The sequence below is a fragment of the Enhydra lutris genome, unplaced genomic scaffold (genome assembly GCF_002288905.1).
Source record: "Enhydra lutris kenyoni isolate GAN:26980312 unplaced genomic scaffold, ASM228890v2 scaffoldscaffold62, whole genome shotgun sequence".
In the NCBI taxonomy this organism is placed as follows: domain Eukaryota; kingdom Metazoa; phylum Chordata; class Mammalia; order Carnivora; family Mustelidae; genus Enhydra; species Enhydra lutris.
This window is the reverse complement of record NW_019154146.1, coordinates 9,895,984-9,914,423: the sequence shown is the minus strand read 5'-3', so window position 1 is coordinate 9,914,423 and position 18,440 is coordinate 9,895,984. Positions and strand designations below refer to the sequence as shown.

Genomic DNA, 18,440 nt, shown 5'->3' with positions numbered 1-18,440 from the left:
TTTTTACATCTTCAAAGAACTGAGATGTTCAGTGTCACTGACCTGGTTGGTATTGAGGTTACCTGCAATTCACTAACATACTTGCTGGAACGCATAAAGACCCACTCAGTACCACCACTGATAGAATTCTGCTCAATCAGATAGTCAGGAAATCAGTATTTGGGGTACTTTAGAATAATTTTAGTTTAAATTCACATGGATTTGAGGGGGGGAGGGGAACAGTTAAAATTTAAATGGCAGATTTTTAAGCAATTCTTCAAAAATATGTTGGGTTTTTTTTTTTTTTTTTAAGATTTTATTTATTAGAGAGTGTGAACATGACTGGGAGAGAAGGGTAGAGGAAGAGGGAGAAGCAGACTTCCCACTGAGCGGGGAGCCCAATGAGGGGCTCGATCCCAGGACCCAGGCATCATGACCTGAGCAGAAGGCAGATGCTTAACCAACTGAGCCACCCAGGCACCCCTTTTTTAAAAATTTGAATCAAGCCTGGTTTAAGAGGAGTTATTACAATGCAAGAAAACAAGTCCCCCCCCCCAATATCAGGTTTGGCGTTAAATCTCCCCTGACTGTATTGGTTTTTCTCTTCCTACACGTCACACTGTTTGACCATTTGGTAGCAGAGTGAAGGACATGCGTTCTTGTGTTTTTGCCCCGCAGAGAACAGAAGTGTGATGCTGTCGGTAAATTCACCAAAGCCATGGACGACGGCGTGAAGGAGCTGCTGACCGTGGGGCAGGAGCACTGGAAACGGTGCACAGGACGTAAGTGCCGTCCTCGGGCCGGCTCGGGGCTACAGGCTCCACGTGTGGTGGTCCAAGCTCGATGTTGTGACCTTGACCGCACTGAGGAGCCGTCTCTCAGAGATGCCTGTGGTGAACGCAAGTCAGGTCATAGCCACAGCCCGGGGGCGAACCTCACTTGTCAGCCCTCCTTAGACAGCAGAGAATTTTCTCCAACAAAGCCCATTCTAGAACCCATATGAAACACCATGTTGCCTTAAACGTTTCCAGTTAGTTGGGGTTTGTAACCTATGGGCATTTCATCTTTCTGCGTGTTTTGAGAGTGTTTGTTGTCTCAGGACGGTACCGCGTAGTCTTTACTCGGTAAGGTGTTGTGTACAGACTTCTGAGCTTACACGGGGGCTGCAGCCCGGTAAGCCCATCCTAAGTGGAAAACAGCCCAAGTCGAAAATGCATTCAATATGCCTGATCTCGCACACGCCGGGGCTCAGCCTGGCCCCCCTTCAGTGTGTTCGGGACACTCGGAAGGTCAGCCTGCATGTGGGCAAAGGCATCTCGCACGAAGCCTGTTTTATAGTCCGGTGTCGAGCATGTCCTGTACTGAAAGTGGGGCACAGGACGGCTGTCCGGGTGCAGGACGGTCTCCAGCTGGTGGGGCTGCCACGGCCCTGCTTTGCGGAGAGGGTCCTCCCGCAGATCACCAGCCCTAGGCAGGAACCAGGTACTGAATTCCAAGTACAATTTCCCATGAGTGCATGTTCTGATCTCGCACACTGTTATAAAGTCTATAAATTGCTAAGTCGGGGCCATCTGGATTGGCTACGGCCCTAATTTTTTTTAAAGAATTTATTTATTTGACAGAGTGCGAGCACAAGCAGATGGAGCAGCAGGCAGAGCAAGAGGGGGAAGCAGACTCCCCACTGAGCAGGGAGCCTGACGCAGGGCTCGATCAAGACCCTGGGATCATGACCTGCGCTGAAGGCAGACGCTGAACTGCCTGAGCCACCCAGGCAACCACTACAATCTAATTTTTAGGAAAGGCTGGGGTTGTTGGCTGTGGAGAGCATGAGCTGGGTCAGACTAGGAAAGTGTGAACCCCGGTGGCTCCACCAATCATGCCTTTCCACCCTCGAGGACTTCTTATCCTGACCCCCAGCCTACCACACCCCCCTTCCCTTTGTGTCTAGACCATCACTCTGCTGACCCATGGTGTCCCACATTCTCCAGCACCTCATGTCACATAACGTAGGCTGAAAACCGACCCTGTCAGCCACGGGGGTCACGCCAGCCAGCTACCCTGCCACCTTGGAGGCCCCACGGGCTCTGGAGGCCGGGTCATCACTGCGTAGCATTCACACTGTCTTCGAGGGCCACTGACTCTCCGGAGTTTCCTCCCCTGTCCTCCCATCCCATCCTTATCACCAGAACAGACATCTGAGTCCCAGAGAGGAAACTGAGCTCTGGTTATGGGGAGGCCAGCAGGCCAACCGTGAGGCCGGTATCTGAGAATGTTCTGGCCTTCCACATGGACGCCCTACAAGAATACTATTTATACTCAGCTCTGTTTTGTCTTTCTCTTAAAAATGGCTTCTACTAAAAAAAAAAAAAAATGGCTTCTACTTTGAATAATAAAAATCATACATACCCACTATTAAACCGTGATCCTCAGCAAAGGAAGGAATTTGATTTTATGTTTTGTAAAAAGATTTTTTAACAAGTTATATTTTTCTTCTAAAGAAGGGGAAAAGAATAAAATTTGAAGTCAGAAAACAATTTCAGTAAACAAGAAGCTGAATGTGGGGTGACTTGTGGCTGAACTAAGATAGCAGAGCACAGTTAATAGTAATAAAATCTAAGCCTTACCAGGAGTTGGCTGACCGTGGCCTGGCGGCCAGATCCGTCCTGCTGCCTGTTTTTGTAAAGTGGAACACAGCCTGGCCCGCTTCCCTACATGCTAGCTATGTCTCCTTTCCTGTTAGAGTGGCTGAGTCGAGTACTTCCAGCAGAAACCTGTGTCCCCAGAGAGCCCAAAATATTTAATGGTCTGGCCCTTTGCTGGGGGGAGCAAAGACCCTGCTTCTCACTGCATGACCCTGTGCCATTCACATGAGCCTCAATACCAGGAGAACCACATGCTGGGGCGGGACAGCTGTTCCCACTCGAGGACGGTGACTCCTTTCTCATGGCGTGGAAATGCGACGCCATGTCCTTGGTGCGGCACTGATTAGGCCCAAAATGGTAATGTACACAAATGCAGCATTAGAGAACAAAAGCCACCACCAGCCTGTGGTCACAAAGGGTCAACTCATGAACAAGGGGAGTGGCGCTTCTCTCAAACAGTGATTTTGTTGTAAAATAATAAATTTGAGCTGTAAGCTCTTATGAGGCCATAATAATAGTTATTCGTTGAAATCTGCATATTCTTTGAATGCCGTGCTCTATTTTTTAGAAATATTTTGAGTATAAATCTTAATCAGAATTTTAAGGATCTCACAGAAATCTGGGCTTATGATTTCTTTCCATCCCTGGGATGCCTGAGTGGCTCATTGGGTTAAGTGTCTGACTCTGCATCTCAGCTCAGGTCCTGATCTCGGGGTCCAGGGTTTGAGCCCTGCGTTGGGTTCCACGTTGAGCATGGAGCCTACTTTAAAAAAAAAAAAAAAAGTTAAATCCCTATGTCTGACAACATCCGGTCAGCTTCATGTCCCATATAACCCATCAGGTCAAATTTACGAAATAGAGGATGTTGGCTTAAGGCTGCTCCCTTTTTGGGAGGAGAGGAGTTTGAAGCACTTGGTTTAGGATTTGAGGGAAGCATATCTTCTTTCCCCTTTTCTTTCAAAATAGTTTCTTAAGATTCCTCATCTGTAAAGTGAGAAATCTAACGCGTAGTAAGTATAGTGAAGCACATGGCAGATGTCTTTAACCTCCCGTATATAGTTAGAAAAAGGCAAACAGTTTATTAAAGTTAAGCTAATGGAGTTTAAAATCGTGTCCCCTGATTATTGCAACTTAAAGACCATGTTTCAGATTTCTCTGAACTAGATTTTTTAAAAGAAACATTTGAATTTTTCTTCTTAATACTGCACTTTAATTCTTCAAATGCAAATAAGGCATTCTGCTGAAAAGCGGTAGATGTGTTTAAGGGGACTATTTATAGATGCAAAGAAAAAATAGCTTAAAATACAGAGACTCTTCTAGAAAGTTCTCCAGAATGATCCTAGAATCCTAGAATTTTAGCCCTAGAAGGACCCTCAGAGATCATTTCGTTCATCATGTTACAATGTTATACAGATGAAAAAACTCAAATCCGTCCTCGCTGGCCCTATGAGACCTTCTGCCACATTTTTCCCCACACCTTGTTGCCTTTAGTCTTGTTTCGCAGATAATCAGTCCCGCATACATAACCGCAGGGAAAGCAGGTGTCTCAGAGGCCACATCCGCCACCTGTTCCCCATGCGACCCCCAGCAAGCCCGTTTACTTAGCGAAGCCTTGTTCTCCTATCCCGCAGGACAGAGACAGTGTGCCTGCCCCGGTAGAGGGGCTGTCGTGGTGGTCCTAGGACGGGGCACGCGCGAGGACTCCGGCCGCTAGAAATCCTCCTCCAGACGAGCCCCCGGCGGCTCCGGCTTCGCGCCGTGAGTGAGGAGGCGCGCCGGGGTGGTCGTTCGTAATGAGCGCGTCCACCATGAACTGAACAATTGGTTAATAGCAGATTTTACTGAAAAAAAATCAATAATTTAAAAAAGCCGACAATTTTGCTAAAGATTTCTTTTATGATGAAAGTAATCACTTTGGGGAAATAGTGATGCCATTGCCGTTCGCTCGGGGGCCCGTCACCAGCGTCTTCCTTTTTCTCTTTCAGCGTTACCCAAGGAGTACCAGAAGATAGGGAAGGCCTTGCAGAGCTTAGCGACGGTGTTCAGCTCCAGCGGGTACCAGGGTGCGTGCGTATTTTCTTATCCTTTGGGCCCGTAGCGTCTGGTGCTGACCAGCCCCCCTCGGGCCCTTGTGCCCCCGCAGGGACGCTACAGCTCGGGACCCTGTCACTGACCCTTGACTGGGCCGCGCTGCTCCCCCAGCGCTCCTGCGACCTCCCTCACTGCTTCTGGGAAGGTGGAGGTGGAGGCTGCTTATGTCCGTGTTTCGTGCTCGTTCTTCGCCTTTCTCTGTGCTCGGAGGCGGCTCTTGTGTTTGGCCAGAGCAGGCAGCGGTGACCGGTCACCCCCGTCTGGCTTTCATCTCTCCGCCGACCTCAGAGGCCAGGTCTTCCTGCTACGAAGGCCGGAGCTCGTCAAGGCCATTGGGAGGGAACATTCTGACTAAGTAACAAATTCACGTTGCCTCGGGCCTCTCCACGACCTAGAGTTACTCTCGGCAATGTCCCGTGCTGTCTGTGTCCCGTGCTGTCTGTCTGTCCCGTGCTGTCTGTCTGTCCCGTGCTGTCTGTCTGTCCCGTGCTGTCTCGAATTCATTGTCGCTTTACGTTGACAGCACTCGTGAGGACAAGCACGTTTCGGTGAACTTTACTTAGTTTGCTCTGTGGAGCGGGTAGCAAGTAAAAGTATTATTTGTCAGGTGAGCGGCACTGCTAAATTTGAGTGTGTCCGGTCGCTTACAGAAACGGTGGAATTGGTACCTTGGTCTCGGTATTTATTCTGATGCTCAGGGGAGATGGGTCTGTGGACGTCAGTGTCTGAGTATTTTCAGGAACAAGAAATGAGTCTCTCGCCAGCATGGAGGAGCCGGGGCTCCCGCGTAAGTCCTGGCTGAATTGTGCCTCACCGTCCCAACTTTCGGATCGGATGGGGGCTCTGAGGCTTGGTCCGTCGGGCCCCTCATGTTTAAGATGAGGAATGTGGGCGTGGAATGACCAGTCCTCTGGCCACCATGCCGCCAGGGGTCGGGCCCCACCCATTGCTTAGGTGCTGGCAGGACCCCCGGAGTGCTCTTGGCTTTGTGCTTCTCTGGCATCTCGACCGGAGTGAAGATGCAGGACCCCCATCGTGTCCATGTCGGAGCCCACCTGAATCTCACCTTCCTTAAGCCTCCCCCGGGAGCTCTCTGTCCTCCAGCCCCACCCCCACTTCCCGCCATCACCCCTTAGTGTCCAAAACCCCTGTGGGCAGATTGGCTCTGCATTTGGGGCTCCCCCAGGTGCTGGTTCCTCACACCAGCCCCCACGCATCTGGTAAAAGCAGAGCAGAGCCTCCCGTCCCAACAGGGCCCTTCTGCCCGTGGAAGGCTCCTTTCTCCTCCCCCAGGGCTTCCAGACTCCGCAGCTTGCCTAGGGCGCAGACTCAGGCCTTTCTGAATTGAGTTCCTTTGGATTTCTTCTTCCCCACAGGATGAAGGAGACTTGACGGAGAAGGCTGATGTTTTAGCGTATTTGGTATTATTACACAGAGAACAAGAGTCCTGCAGTTGTCCCCATCCTAACTAGAAATGGAACTGCTCCAAGATGAGCTGTGTAGCCATTGTTAGGTCCTTCCAGTAGTGTGGATCTAGACTTGAGGACTTCCGTTCCTTGGAGTCAGATAGAAAAACATAAAAATCATTCAGAGCTACCCCGCAGTGATTCACTTGTTCTCGTGCTCAATGCCAGCAGAGACACTCACTCAACCCTTCACTAAATGTGGCATTGATAGAGGGTGCAGATAATTGAACCAGAAGTCTTGGAAAGAGGGCAGGAGAAGGCAGTTGGTAATCTGGGAAATGGGTCCTGAAGATGTTCTTTGGTACCTTATACTATACATAAATCATCCCATGTATTTGTCATTCTGTGAATTTCAGTAGAATCCGCAGACCTTCAGAACAGCTTCTCTGGAATTTTCTGTCTGTAATTTCAATGAAGAGCAACCCGGCAGAAAGGATAGATAGGGCTGCGAGGGGCCGTGGGGGGAGAGCCCTGCAGGATGGGGGCATCCTGGGGTGGGGGGCGGAGTGAGAGATGACCCTGAAGGCACTGTGCCTTCTCCACCGCACCCACCTGTGCGAGCCGCACAGAAGCACCGTCGCTTCCTTACCGCTGGCCCTGCCTCGGGCTGTCAGTCGGTGCGTATCCGGCATTCACGCTGCACGTGGCCCTGGGTCCAGTGTTAGCAGTGCTAACTCAGTATATATGCTGTGCGGGGACTGTCCTTCAGCTTCCTAGAGATCTTGTTTTCAAAGAACTTCTCAAGTCCCCCCGGACTTGCTTTTCACATTTCAAGGCAAATGAAGGTCAACAGAGTCGAGCGCTGTCTTATCACGTCCTCCTTCGCTCAGACGCGCTGGTGACATGGGGCAGCGCTGCACTCTTGATCTTGCAATAATTCGGAGGCTTCCAGTTCCTGAGAAAGTCTCGGATTATGTTAAATTTCCACGCTCCCTCTGGGAGTGCAGACACTGACGCTGGAGCATGCGGAGCTGGAACATGGCCTTTGCACAGATCCATGAGGCACTTCCTATCCTCACGGGTTACCGTGGAAAATACTTGATAAAAATATTGAAGTGGTTAACTGTAGCAGAGAAGAGGAACAAGTATAGAAGCAAGACCTCTGGTTTTAGCTTGTATAGACTTGACTTTGGAACCATGGGCATGTTTTACATGTCTATTTATTCTACATTTATTACTAAGAAAAAATTTTAAATTAAAATGTAAAGAAAAATCCCTAAAAAGCGAAAGCAAAATAAATCACTTGATACATCAGAGTAAAGGCATAGCCATGTAGGGAAGAATTATTTCACATCACTGTAAAACACTGAATTTTGATTATACGTCCCTAGTAGCAGATACCTTAAAGTCAAAAAGACTTCAAAAATCTTTTGTTTTCAGTAATCATATAGTAAGCAATAAAATGTTAGTATTGTTATTCTAAAGCCTTCTAAAACTATTTTATAGGGCGCCTGGGTGGCTCAGTGGGTTAAGCCTCTGCCTTCAGCTCAGGTCATGATCTCAGGGTCCTGGGATCGAGTCCCACATCAGGCTCTCTGCTTGGCAGGGAGCCTGCTTCCTCCTCTCTCTCTCTCTCTGCCTGCCTCTCTGCCTACTTGTGATCTCTCTCTCTCTCTCAAATAAATAAATAAAATCTTAAAAAAAAAAAACTTTTACATATTGTAGGGTAAAGCAAACATGTAATTAAATTTCCGTTGTTAGGAACTAAGTTTTTTAAATGAAAGAGCTAAACATAAAAATGAATTTTAAAATACATTATGAAAAATCCTCAAGTCCTAAATTTGAATTGGAAATATCTATATGAGCTCATTATGGTTTTCCTCTTTTTAAAAAAAATACAGTTTGCTTTGCTCTGTTCATTGAAAAATCCCCAAAATATCCAAGCCAGTCGCAAGAAGCCCCTCTAGCGCCCCCCACAGGGAGAGTTCTCAGCTCTGCGTCCCACCCAGAAGGACCCAAGCTCCTAGCAGAACCCAGATGCTGAGTTGAAAAGCCTTCCACTGGCCAATAAAGAGAAAATTAGAGCATTAGTGAAAATAATACTTTCTCTGCAGTGAAGCTTATCAGTACTTTTAAATCCAAACTTGCAGTGATACTTTTTTAAAAAGTTAATTTGTTACCTCTGGGGAATGGTTAGAGGATCAGCTCATTATTCTGAAACAGTAAAGAGAAAGAAAACACTTAATGTGCTTTTTCTCTGCCAATACCCCAAGGTAACCAGATAGTCAATAAAGGAGAGTTTCTCTTTATAGAAACGCTTCAGATCAAGAAGGAGTACCAGGAGTAGAACAGCAACACTTTGCAGACCTTTCCTAAGATGAAAGATCTGGATGGTACAGGGGACAGAGGACTGTGTTCTCACCACAGGCATAGTCAGCAAAACCCAGGCTGTGGGCACCAAGGCAAGGACCTGGTTTCTTCACTGCCCCCAAAAGAAATTTGTGGGAAAAGAGGGAGGGAGGAGAAAGAACCTATAGATGGAAGAAACACAGCTCTCTGCCACGTGGGCTTTCTCTGCATCGGAAAGCGGCCAGCTTGATTCCAGATACCGGGAGCCTCCCACTGACCAGACATTTCTGTCAGGAGCCGTTCTCACTTCCCCAGGGTGGTGTTGGTATCGTCCTTGCTTTTTGAAGGTGCTTGTCTTTGACGTAGTTTATGGGTGTGTTGCTCTGTGGCCAGCAAAGGGGGACGTGAGGGGTAGATGGTGCAGGTGCAGAGAGACTGGCCACGCACCGTTCGTTGGGAAGCCGGGGTATCGGTAGAGGAGGACTCATGACACTAGCCTCTAGTTTTGAAAAGTGTAGTGTTTGCTCTAATAAAATTTTTCAGTAATATCAACAAAGAGAAAATACTCATGAGCACTGACGTAGCTGTACTGATTTCCAGGCGAAACAGATCTCAACGCTGCGATAACAGAAGCAGGAAAGACTTATGAAGAAATCGCCGGTCTTGTGGCAGAGCAGGTATCCCCACGCACACGGGCTCCCGAGCGGACTGTAGGCTGTCGGAACCATGTGTTCAGTTAGCCAATTTGTAGAACAAACTTTGCAGATAGATCTCCTCTTCTCTCTTTGTTCATTGTGTATGGCCGTCGTGTTTCTCCGCTAAGCCGCAGTGGTGGACGGTGGACGCACTGACCATGGAGAAATGGACATGAATGCCTTCCAGTGTCGGTGGCTCGGACCCACCCTCCACCACCTTGCGGGGGTTGGGATGTTAGAGCAAGAGCTGCGGTTACCCCCCCCCCTTCTGGACCGGTAGCCTATCTGAGGCTTGTTTTACTCGGCTGGTAATGGCAGTTGTGGACCCCACCGTGACAGGCTCTCCGCCTTCGGCAGCCACTAAGGAGAAGGGACCCATGAGGGCCCTGGCAAGGGGCGGGTCTTTGTTCCAGCCACGTGGCTTTTACTGGCGCCTTCAGTGGTCCAGTTCCCAGTTCTTTTTACTGATAACTGATAATAGATTCCCTTAAGGGGAATAGACATTGATGTTGTTTCAAGTCCCCGAATTATTTAAAGTTTCTCAGGTGACCTCCTGAAATAACATACTTCTGCGCGCACACACGTACACACACCTTCATGTTGGTCACGGACTACCGCTGCTTGGAGGAGAAGATGAATTTTTAGAACTGTGCCTAACATAGCTATTAAAAATTATAATTCAGAAAAATAGAAAAATTTTAAGTTGCCACTTAAGATGACTACCAGATTTTTAATAATAATTTATATTCTCTGTTAAAATGTAGACATTAAATGATTACATCTTATTTGCTCATATATAAATAGTATTAGTTTTTTGCGCATACAGTGTCATATTTTAAACCGCCTCAAAATAACTAACTTGACCAACCAGCCTAAAAATGATCTGATATTTTATTTTCCCTCTAAACTACGATTGAGAATGTAATAGCCTTGAGGGTTGTTTTCTTGCAGGAAAACTATGTTGAATGCCTTAGCCCTTGATAGACGGTAACTTGTACCAAGGGCTTGGCCCATACCGTCCTCCAGTACGACCCTTTTCTTATCCTCAACGGTCTAGATTTTTCTGCCAGTAATAACCAACCTGTGTCTTGTTGCAGCCAAAGAAAGATCTCCATTTTCTCATGGAGTGTAATCATGAGTATAAAGGTTTCCTCGGCTGCTTCCCGGATATTATCGGTGCCCACAAGGTAATTTGATCACAGAAGTGCGGACACGATGATATGGGGAGCCAGGGCCACGGCCCACGGCCACCGCGCGGGCCCGTCACTCAACATGGCCCTGAGTGGGGGGCGGGGGAGGGAGCTTTCTGAAACCGACTAGGTCCCCTTGGGCTGTTGAAATAGATCCTGTAACACAGTTACACTATGCATAGTTTCTGGTTTCTTCCATTCCGTAAAAAGATTACTTTGAGGAAACAAAAGTGTGAAAAAAAGATTCCTTTATGCCTATACTTAGACCAGGTAGCAGACAAAATAATCACACTGTTGCAAATTCAAGACAAGATTAGGAATACAGTTTGCCCTTGCTAATGAGACCCCTGTAAGCTGCTGGGGCGGGTCCTCAAAGACCCTTCCCCGTCGAGGCACAGATATTCTGTCCCCCTGGGCCTGACAAAGGGTTTCCTAATGAAAATTTAAATGATCAACATCGATTTTATATTTTTGTACTAATAAGGAAACTATATAATTCCCACCATAAAGGTATTTTTAAACTGAATTTCGAAATGTTTTGGGTATCCTCGCATTTCAGCTCTGGCTTGTTTTAGACTCTACGTATTTGTTCAGAATAGGGGCATTTTGTCAACTGTCATACTCTGGGGGACTGTGATGTACTTGGATTTATTAGGATAATCTCTACAGAGGGCTGGTCTGCGACCCTGGCAGTCCTTGCGTGTGGCCGTTTTAGCGTTCAGCTTAATGATCCGAGTGTTGGGAAGGGGTAGTGTACAACTTCAGATACTTTAATATAAAACTGAGAATATTCTCTTTACCAAACCGTCCACCAATGGACACTCAGGCATTTCCACACCAAGGCTGCTGTGTGTAAGGTTGCAGTGAGCCTGAGAGCACAGCAGTCTCTCAGAGGTAGTGATTCTGGGAGCATAGATCTGAAAAATTGTCCCCACAAAGGAAACATCAGACTGACTCGTCCTTGTGGGAGGTGACGGATGTGAACAGCAGTCGCTGTGGTCGCTGTCCTGGGGTCCAGACGTCAGGTCATCATGGTTGCACTCACCTTGAACTCACGCAGTGCTGAATGTCAGCTCAACAAAACTAGGGGGAAATAACATAAGTAAATATAACACAAGTAAAAACCTCAGTTAAAAAAGCCAACTCAGAAGAATCAGCTTGTCATAGGGATTGAGGCCAGCAATGAAGAGTTTTGGGCAGGGTGGCTGGTTTATGCACGAGCATAAAGTTTTTCTTTCCAGACCGCTCTCACGAGCACATGATGGTCCTGGAGTGGGAAACGTTCAGGAGCTCTCTCACTCCTTCCACCTGAGTATCAATTTGAAATCAAGGTAGCACTCCTCCCAGAAACCAAAGTAAAGGTGACAGCCCACACGTACCAGCACCCCCGGCCAGCACGCCCCGAACAGAGACAGAGAGCACAGGTGCAAGCACAGACTGTCCCTCATCATTCTTTTTTTTTTTTTTTAAAGATTTTATTTATTTATTTGACCGACAGAGATCACAAATAGGCAGAGAGGCAGGCAGAGAGAGAGGAGGAAGCAGGCTCCCCACTGAGCAGAGAGCCTGATGCGGGGCTCGATCCCAGGACCCTGAGATAATGACCCAAGCCAAAGGCAGAGGCTTAACCCACTGAGCCACCCAGGCACCCCATGTCCCTCATCATTCTAAACCCCGATGCCTGTGTCCGTCTCCTGCGCGCCTCTGGTCCTGGCACGGGCTCGGATATTACAGAAACAGAGTGCCGTTTGCTTTTCATGCTGCTGTAGCAGAAAACTGTCCATTTTGGCTTAGCTCTGTTTTTCAAGAATAGCAACCCTTTTGCTTCCAAGTGACTTGCAGGAAGTTACATTCAGGCGCTCTCCTACGTTCTTACTTTGTGGGGACGTGTTTCTGTTCAGTAGCCGGTAAGTTGTAGAAGACGTTGGCGTCGTTGCGTGTGAAATGAAAGGCTGGTCCTTTGAGCGTCGTTCTGTTAACACTCTTATGTTCATATCTCACAGGGAGCGATAGAGAAAGTGAAAGAAAGTGATAAGCTGGTGGCCACCAGTAAAATCACCCCCCAGGACAAACAGAACATGGTGAAGCGAGTTGGCACCATGTCTTATGCATTGCAAGGTAAGGCCCGGGTTCGGGCATCGCTCGCAGAGACGGTTTCGGTCCTTGTTGTTTCCCTGGCTGGAGAGAAGGCCCTCCATGGACCACAGCTAAGCAGATAAGAGCTGATTTAGAGTTTCCTCCCAAGCCCGTTGTTTGCAGGGTCCCGGTGTTAATGCAGACGGACCCGATTGAGACAGCTAGGAGTGCCAGCCTGATTAAGCCCAGGCTTCTTTATCGTGTCTCAGAGACCGTGAAGATCCTTTTATAACCCTTCATCTCAGCTCCTGTCGTGACGCTGTGTTAGATGCCAAAGTTCAGCTTTCAGCAGTTTGTAACCTCTATCCCCTAGGACCAGAGAATGTAAAGGGAGTTTGGACATGGCTTTTTCGGCAAAATTTGAGTGTTGGTAAAAAGATACTAAATAATTTTTATATATTTGAGTGCTTTCCGGCACACAGGAGCCGTGAACGGGTTTTTCCTGTTTCGGTGGACAGACAGAGCAGGCATGGGCAAAAGAGAAAGGGAAAGGATGTTCTAGTTTGAACAAACCCACACAAAATAGCGGGACAAGATTTTCTCACTGGTCTTCAGGAGTAAGATCGGCTTACAGGCTGTTGGGGAATGAGTGTCGGTGGTGGTGGCGGGCCTTGAGAGCTGGCAGAAGAGCCTGGTCTTACTGGGGGCATTAAGAGGCCACTGGAAGGCTTTATGGTGAGGGGCAGAGAGGTACACAGGGAGAGGTGGTACCTCAGGGAGAGGGTGGGAGAGGTTGGCGGGCAGTCGTCAGAAAGCCCACGCGGGACACCGCTGCCTCTGTGGTCTGAGAGTTGCAGGCACGAAGAAGACATGGTGCTCGGGGAGAGAAGGAAGCGCGTTTGCAGACTTGCCCAAGGAACAGCCCTCAGGGAGGTGCATGGGTCAGAGGCAAGAGTGTCTGAAAGGGTTCCAGAGCTGAGGCGGCTAGGGGCAGGAATAGAAAAATCTGAGAGAAGATCTGGCTTCCGAAGGGGTTGAAACAGGGGATTTGGCTTTGAACTTGTGTGTGAAGTTTTCCAAACAGATAAATGAGAAGCTTTGTACAACTTCAGATAATACAAGACTCAAAACAGCGCCCTTACGGTGGGCGTGTATGCCAGCAGCTGGCTTTCTAGGTGCACAGAATGAGGGAAGAGGCAGGTGGAGGTGTGACAAGGCCTCTGCCGAGGTGGTGATGGGCGCGGGGCTGGTACCGAGAGACAGATGCGGTAAGGGAGCCATCTGTGAGGACATAAATTCAGCAGAGCTGGAGAACAGAGGTCCAGAGGTCCGGAGAACAGAGCCTCTCACCTGGCAAGAGGTTGGGTTCTGGGAGCCCTGATGCTCTGAGCAGCCAACTCCATCCAGAAGAGGGTCCCCCTGCGTCTCCCCCATCCCTACAGCCTTTCAAGGGCACCCCAAGAAACCTGTCCAGGCAGCTGCAAGAGGGGCCGGGGTGGGACCTGCTGGGTGCCTCACTGGGTCCTGTGTCACCGACAGTCTGCAGAGAGGGAGCCCCACGCCGGCCTCCTGCTCCGTCCCTTCTGGGAGAGCAAAGTCCACACGTGGGTGGTTGTCTATGTTGGGTTTCACAGTGTCTCATCCGCATGTCAACAGATTCACCCCTCTGTGGGGAAAGTATGGTTGCCCTCAGCTATGCAGATGACTTTTCTAGCCTCTTTGTAAAGTGATCTGTCAGGGACTGGCCCTGCCCTGAGGCCAGCCGGGCCAACGGAGCAGAGCAAGCCCGCGTGGCCTGTGGAAGGCTGGGGGGACTGACTGATACCTTGGTTTTGGTTGTAGCTGAGATGAATCACTTCCACAGCAACCGCATCTACGACTACAACAGCGTCATCCGCCTGTACCTGGAGCAGCAGGTGCAGTTCTACGAAACAGTAAGTCGGCCGCCCTCCCCGGGCCCTTTGCATGCACACACGCATGCATGCACACGGAGGACGCGTGCTCTCGTAACTTTGACCATATATAAAGTTAGTCTGCCTGTATCTTTTAATCCTAAGTAATAAACCAAAGGAGGTTAATTATGGAGTAGGGGTTTTTTAAATCCCGTTGAATTATATCGGCCTTTTCCTTTTTGTATCCCACTGGGTTAAAAAAGTTTTCTCTTAAGGGAGAAGGGGTGGTGGATGCTGGTTGTGAGGCCCCTAGAAGTCCTGTGGGAGGTTCCCCACCCCCAGCCTCTCTGTGCCCGGGGACAGTGCAGGACAGCGGGGCCCCCGGCTCTGCAGGCCTCAGCGGGGATGGAGCCTGGCACCGTGGGCAGGCTTCATGAAGGAGCTTTCGTTGTGCACCAGAGGAACCTCAGAAAACGAGACAGAGAGAAACCTCAAATATTTCCAGTTAGGGAACGGTCACTAAAATGTAAGCTTCTGTGCTCTGCATAGTCATTGGGTTGTTTACCGGTGTGTGCAGAGAACAAAGACGTAGCGTGTAAGCGGAAACTCCGGCACCTGAAGGCAAGTTCCCAACCGTGTCGTTGACCCCGTGCGGGTCGCCTTGCTTCTTCCTCAGTGTCCCACTCGCACCATGCTCTGCTCCGCGTGTGTTGAGGGCGATGGCGGGCCAGCCCCACACTCACGTCCGTGCACGTGTCGTCTTTGGGCGAGGCGGTGCGGGAAGTGTCGGGCTCCGGCAGCAGATCCTTGAACGGCAGCTGTGACCAGGGTGCTTGCCGCAGGGTGTGAATCGTGTGTGGGAAGCAGCTGGTTTGGGAGCTGAGCTTCCAGAAGGAATTCCCTTAAGCACACTTGTCCCTTCCGGCGTGCAGTTCCTGGGCTCTCTGTGTTAACTAGCGCTGCCGTACGGTTGCCTTCGCGTACTGGAATCCAGGTTGCTGTTGTTCTGCGTTAGAAGAGCCTTGAAGGGCAACTCTTAAAACTCCGATCATGTTGATTTGTTAGATAATCTTAAGCCCAAGTGAGGTTTAATTATCAATGACATTGTGACTCAGTGACATTTAACCAGTGTCCCTTGTCGGATGTAACAGTTTTAGGAGAAAGCAATGCTTGAATGCTAAAGTTCACATGCTTTTCAGTGGAGCAAACCTGTATTGAGCGCGTAGTATATACTAAGTACTTTCACCAGGTGCTTGGGCTCCAAGAACGGCCGCGACATCCGTGTCCTCAGGGAGCGTGTGTTCTCCCTGGGGGAGGCCTGGGCACGTAGCCACGGCTGCAGTCCCGCACCGGCTCTGTCATGGAGGCGCCGACGGTCTGGGAGGCGTGCCCGGCAGTGGGGGCCCGGGAGTCCATGGGTGTCCGACAAGACAGGGCAATCCGTGCGAGTAGGACACCCACCCCTGTCAGACCCCTGGTCTGGAGATACTGCTCCTGAGAGAGACAGTGGCTGTGCCAGAAAGAAGGGGGGCCTCCTGCAAGCTGGGGTTTGGGACCCCGTGGCTGGTTGGTGCTGGAGGAGACTTGAAGCTTAGCCCAGTTGAAGCCTCTGAAATGTTTGCAGTGTCTAACTCGTAGGAGGTGGCAGGAGTAGAAGGCTGTCAGGTCCTGGTGGGACTGCGCATCTCAAGGTTGTCTCGTTTCTTCACCAGATCGCAGAAAAGCTGAGGCAGGCCCTCGGCCGCTTCCCGGTTATGTAGAACACAACAGAACACCAAGAGAGCTCCGAAGTGCTTCTTTCTGACTTTGGGCAATGCAATTTTATTTCTTCCCCCTTCATCAAAAACAAAGAGGAACAAAAGACCAAAAGCCAAAAAGAAAGAGTTGTAAAAAACTGCGTCTATTTTATTAACCAACCTAAATGCCTCGGTTCGTGGGGTTAGTCTTCTTCAGTTCGTTTCCACATCCATTACTGAAAACAATGGAAATTGTCTCTATTTTTGGAAAGTACTTAAAGTTATCAGAATTTTGAATGGAAAATTAGGGGTTCCCCCACTGATATTTTACATAAAATTGTAATTTGTACGTCGTCCATGATCTTCTGGGTCTTACCCAATGTCAGATAATTACTATTTGCTTTCTTTAAAATATGAAATATACCAGAATAAAAAATATATATGTTTGTATATTTTTATAACTCTTTTCAGTCCCGTGGGATTCCTATCTACTTAGGAAGCTCTACATGCCTTTCACTGACATATTTATGACTCCAGTGCTTCTGTTTCCAGGAAGGAGGAAGCCAGGAGGGGCCCTGGGGGCTGCGGGCTCCCTCCCAGGAGGCTCGGGGCAGGGGAGGGGGCTCACGTGTCCCGTCAGAGCGTGCAGTGTGGCAAAAGCCCAGGATCCCATTCACTGCCCCCACTTCCCTCAGGAACGCTGCTTACTGTCCCCTTCCACGGGGGTTGGGGGGGGCTTCCTCCCCAGGCCTGGTGAAAGCATGGTTCTTGCCAGAAGGAATACGTTGACAGGGGTGGGCACGTGTCTACAGGGCTCTGACTCTGCTCCCAGGGCTGGAGCTGGCTGCGCTGGGGCCTCTGCTCTGGGGAACAGACATGCTCCCCATAGAGCTTCGCCCCGCATTGGTGTCTTCAGCTGTTGAGGCAGAAGTACCGAGACCTGTTTCCGAGGCCGTGATTTGCCACTTACTTTGGAGGGTAGACAAGTGAGCGGGGGTGTTACCTGAAAATGTGGAAACCACAGTGTGGTAGGCCTCTCCGTCCCCGGATGGAAGCGCTTAGGGACTGATAGGGGTCACAGGCTGAATCCTGCACAGCGGTCCCTGGAGCTTTTGGTCTCTGTAAGGACAGCATGATGGTGAGTGACGCTCTTCCTGACTGCATCCGGAACTCGCGACGGGATTCTTCCGATCCCCGGCCTCCAGACGGAGGCGCGCAGCGAAAGCGAATCGTGGCCGACCGTCAGCTTTAAACCCGAGCACTCAGACTTGCACCATCCCCCCGCCGCGGCCCAGTGAGCCCGTCCTCCACACTTGCCTTACCGCCTCTCCCCACTGCTTCCATTCTCCTGACCTAGTGATGACAGTATAGGCGATGCAAGGTTTGGGCCAGCACAAACAAAATGAAACCAAAAAATAAGTAGCAGAGGAAATCGAATGAACAGGAGTATGAGAATTTCTTGTTCTTTAATATCACGGGTTTTGTTAATGTTTTATAAGTAATTTTCCCTACTTGATTTTTCTTTTATAAAATCTCCTAGAACAATGTTTATGATACAGCCATTTAATATATGTACAAATTGTAAAGAATATGTATAAATGTTTTACACAAATGTAAGAGCATGTAGAAGCCAACGTATAAGTAAATTGTTTAAAAAAAAAAAAAAGACTGTACAGTAAATTCTGAAAGCACTTTTTCAAAAACATTTTTTGGTATTTGTGTGATTTATTTTCTTCCTTCCTTTTTTTTTGGACAATCGCTTCTTGCTTCCAGCTCCTAAAAATAGTCCAGATAATGAATTTTTCCCCAAAACCTAATTCTCCTGATATGAATTAATATTTTAATTCCTTAAGTCAGAGCCACCAGTCTTAGAAGCACGTCTTAATCACCAGAGCACTGTAAGCACAGATCCTGATGCCGACCAAGCATATTAGCCATCCGTAGAGAAGCAGCCGACGGGGGTGTGTTCGCGTGTGCGCGTGTGAGAAGTGATGTTTGCTTGTCTCCATGTGCTGTAACCTAATCCTGTGGTGTAAAAATCTCATGTCACAAGATAAGAGAATAAGAGGGGAAAGAAATCAAATACTTGCTCTACACACACGCACACAGTATTCAAACAAAATAAGAAAATTTGACAGTTAAAATCCTTTCATGGGCACTCAGCAGTGGCCGTGGCCGGGTCCGCCTTGGTGAGCGAAGTGGACGTTGCCGAGCCCACGCATAACCTCAGTCCCTGCCACCGTGGCACTTTGTTCAGGAGCCCACTGGGACGTGACCGGGGCAGCTGGGGAACGAGGTTTACTGGTGTCCACAGACTGGGCCATCCTAGCCATTTGAAGATTAAAATCCTCCTCTGCTGAGGCCATCTTTCACGGGCATTTTTG

General features: G+C 49.0%; 1 protein-coding gene across 2 annotated transcripts in view; it reads left to right on the top strand.

Annotated features, from left to right (window-relative positions):
* Nucleotides 1-17,747, top strand: part of LOC111158655 (sorting nexin 9) — a 105,078-nt gene extending 87,331 nt beyond the window's left edge. For both annotated transcript variants that reach the window (XM_022520846.1, XM_022520847.1), the window contains exons 12-18: nt 658-761; nt 4,607-4,684; nt 9,068-9,144; nt 10,260-10,349; nt 12,356-12,470; nt 14,271-14,362; nt 16,033-17,747. In XM_022520846.1, the coding sequence (XP_022376554.1) occupies nt 658-761; nt 4,607-4,684; nt 9,068-9,144; nt 10,260-10,349; nt 12,356-12,470; nt 14,271-14,362; nt 16,033-16,080 (604 nt within the window). In that variant the 3' untranslated portion in view covers nt 16,081-17,747. The remainder of the gene's footprint in view (nt 1-657; nt 762-4,606; nt 4,685-9,067; nt 9,145-10,259; nt 10,350-12,355; nt 12,471-14,270; nt 14,363-16,032) is intronic.
* The last annotated feature ends 693 nt before the right edge of the window (nt 17,748-18,440 follow it).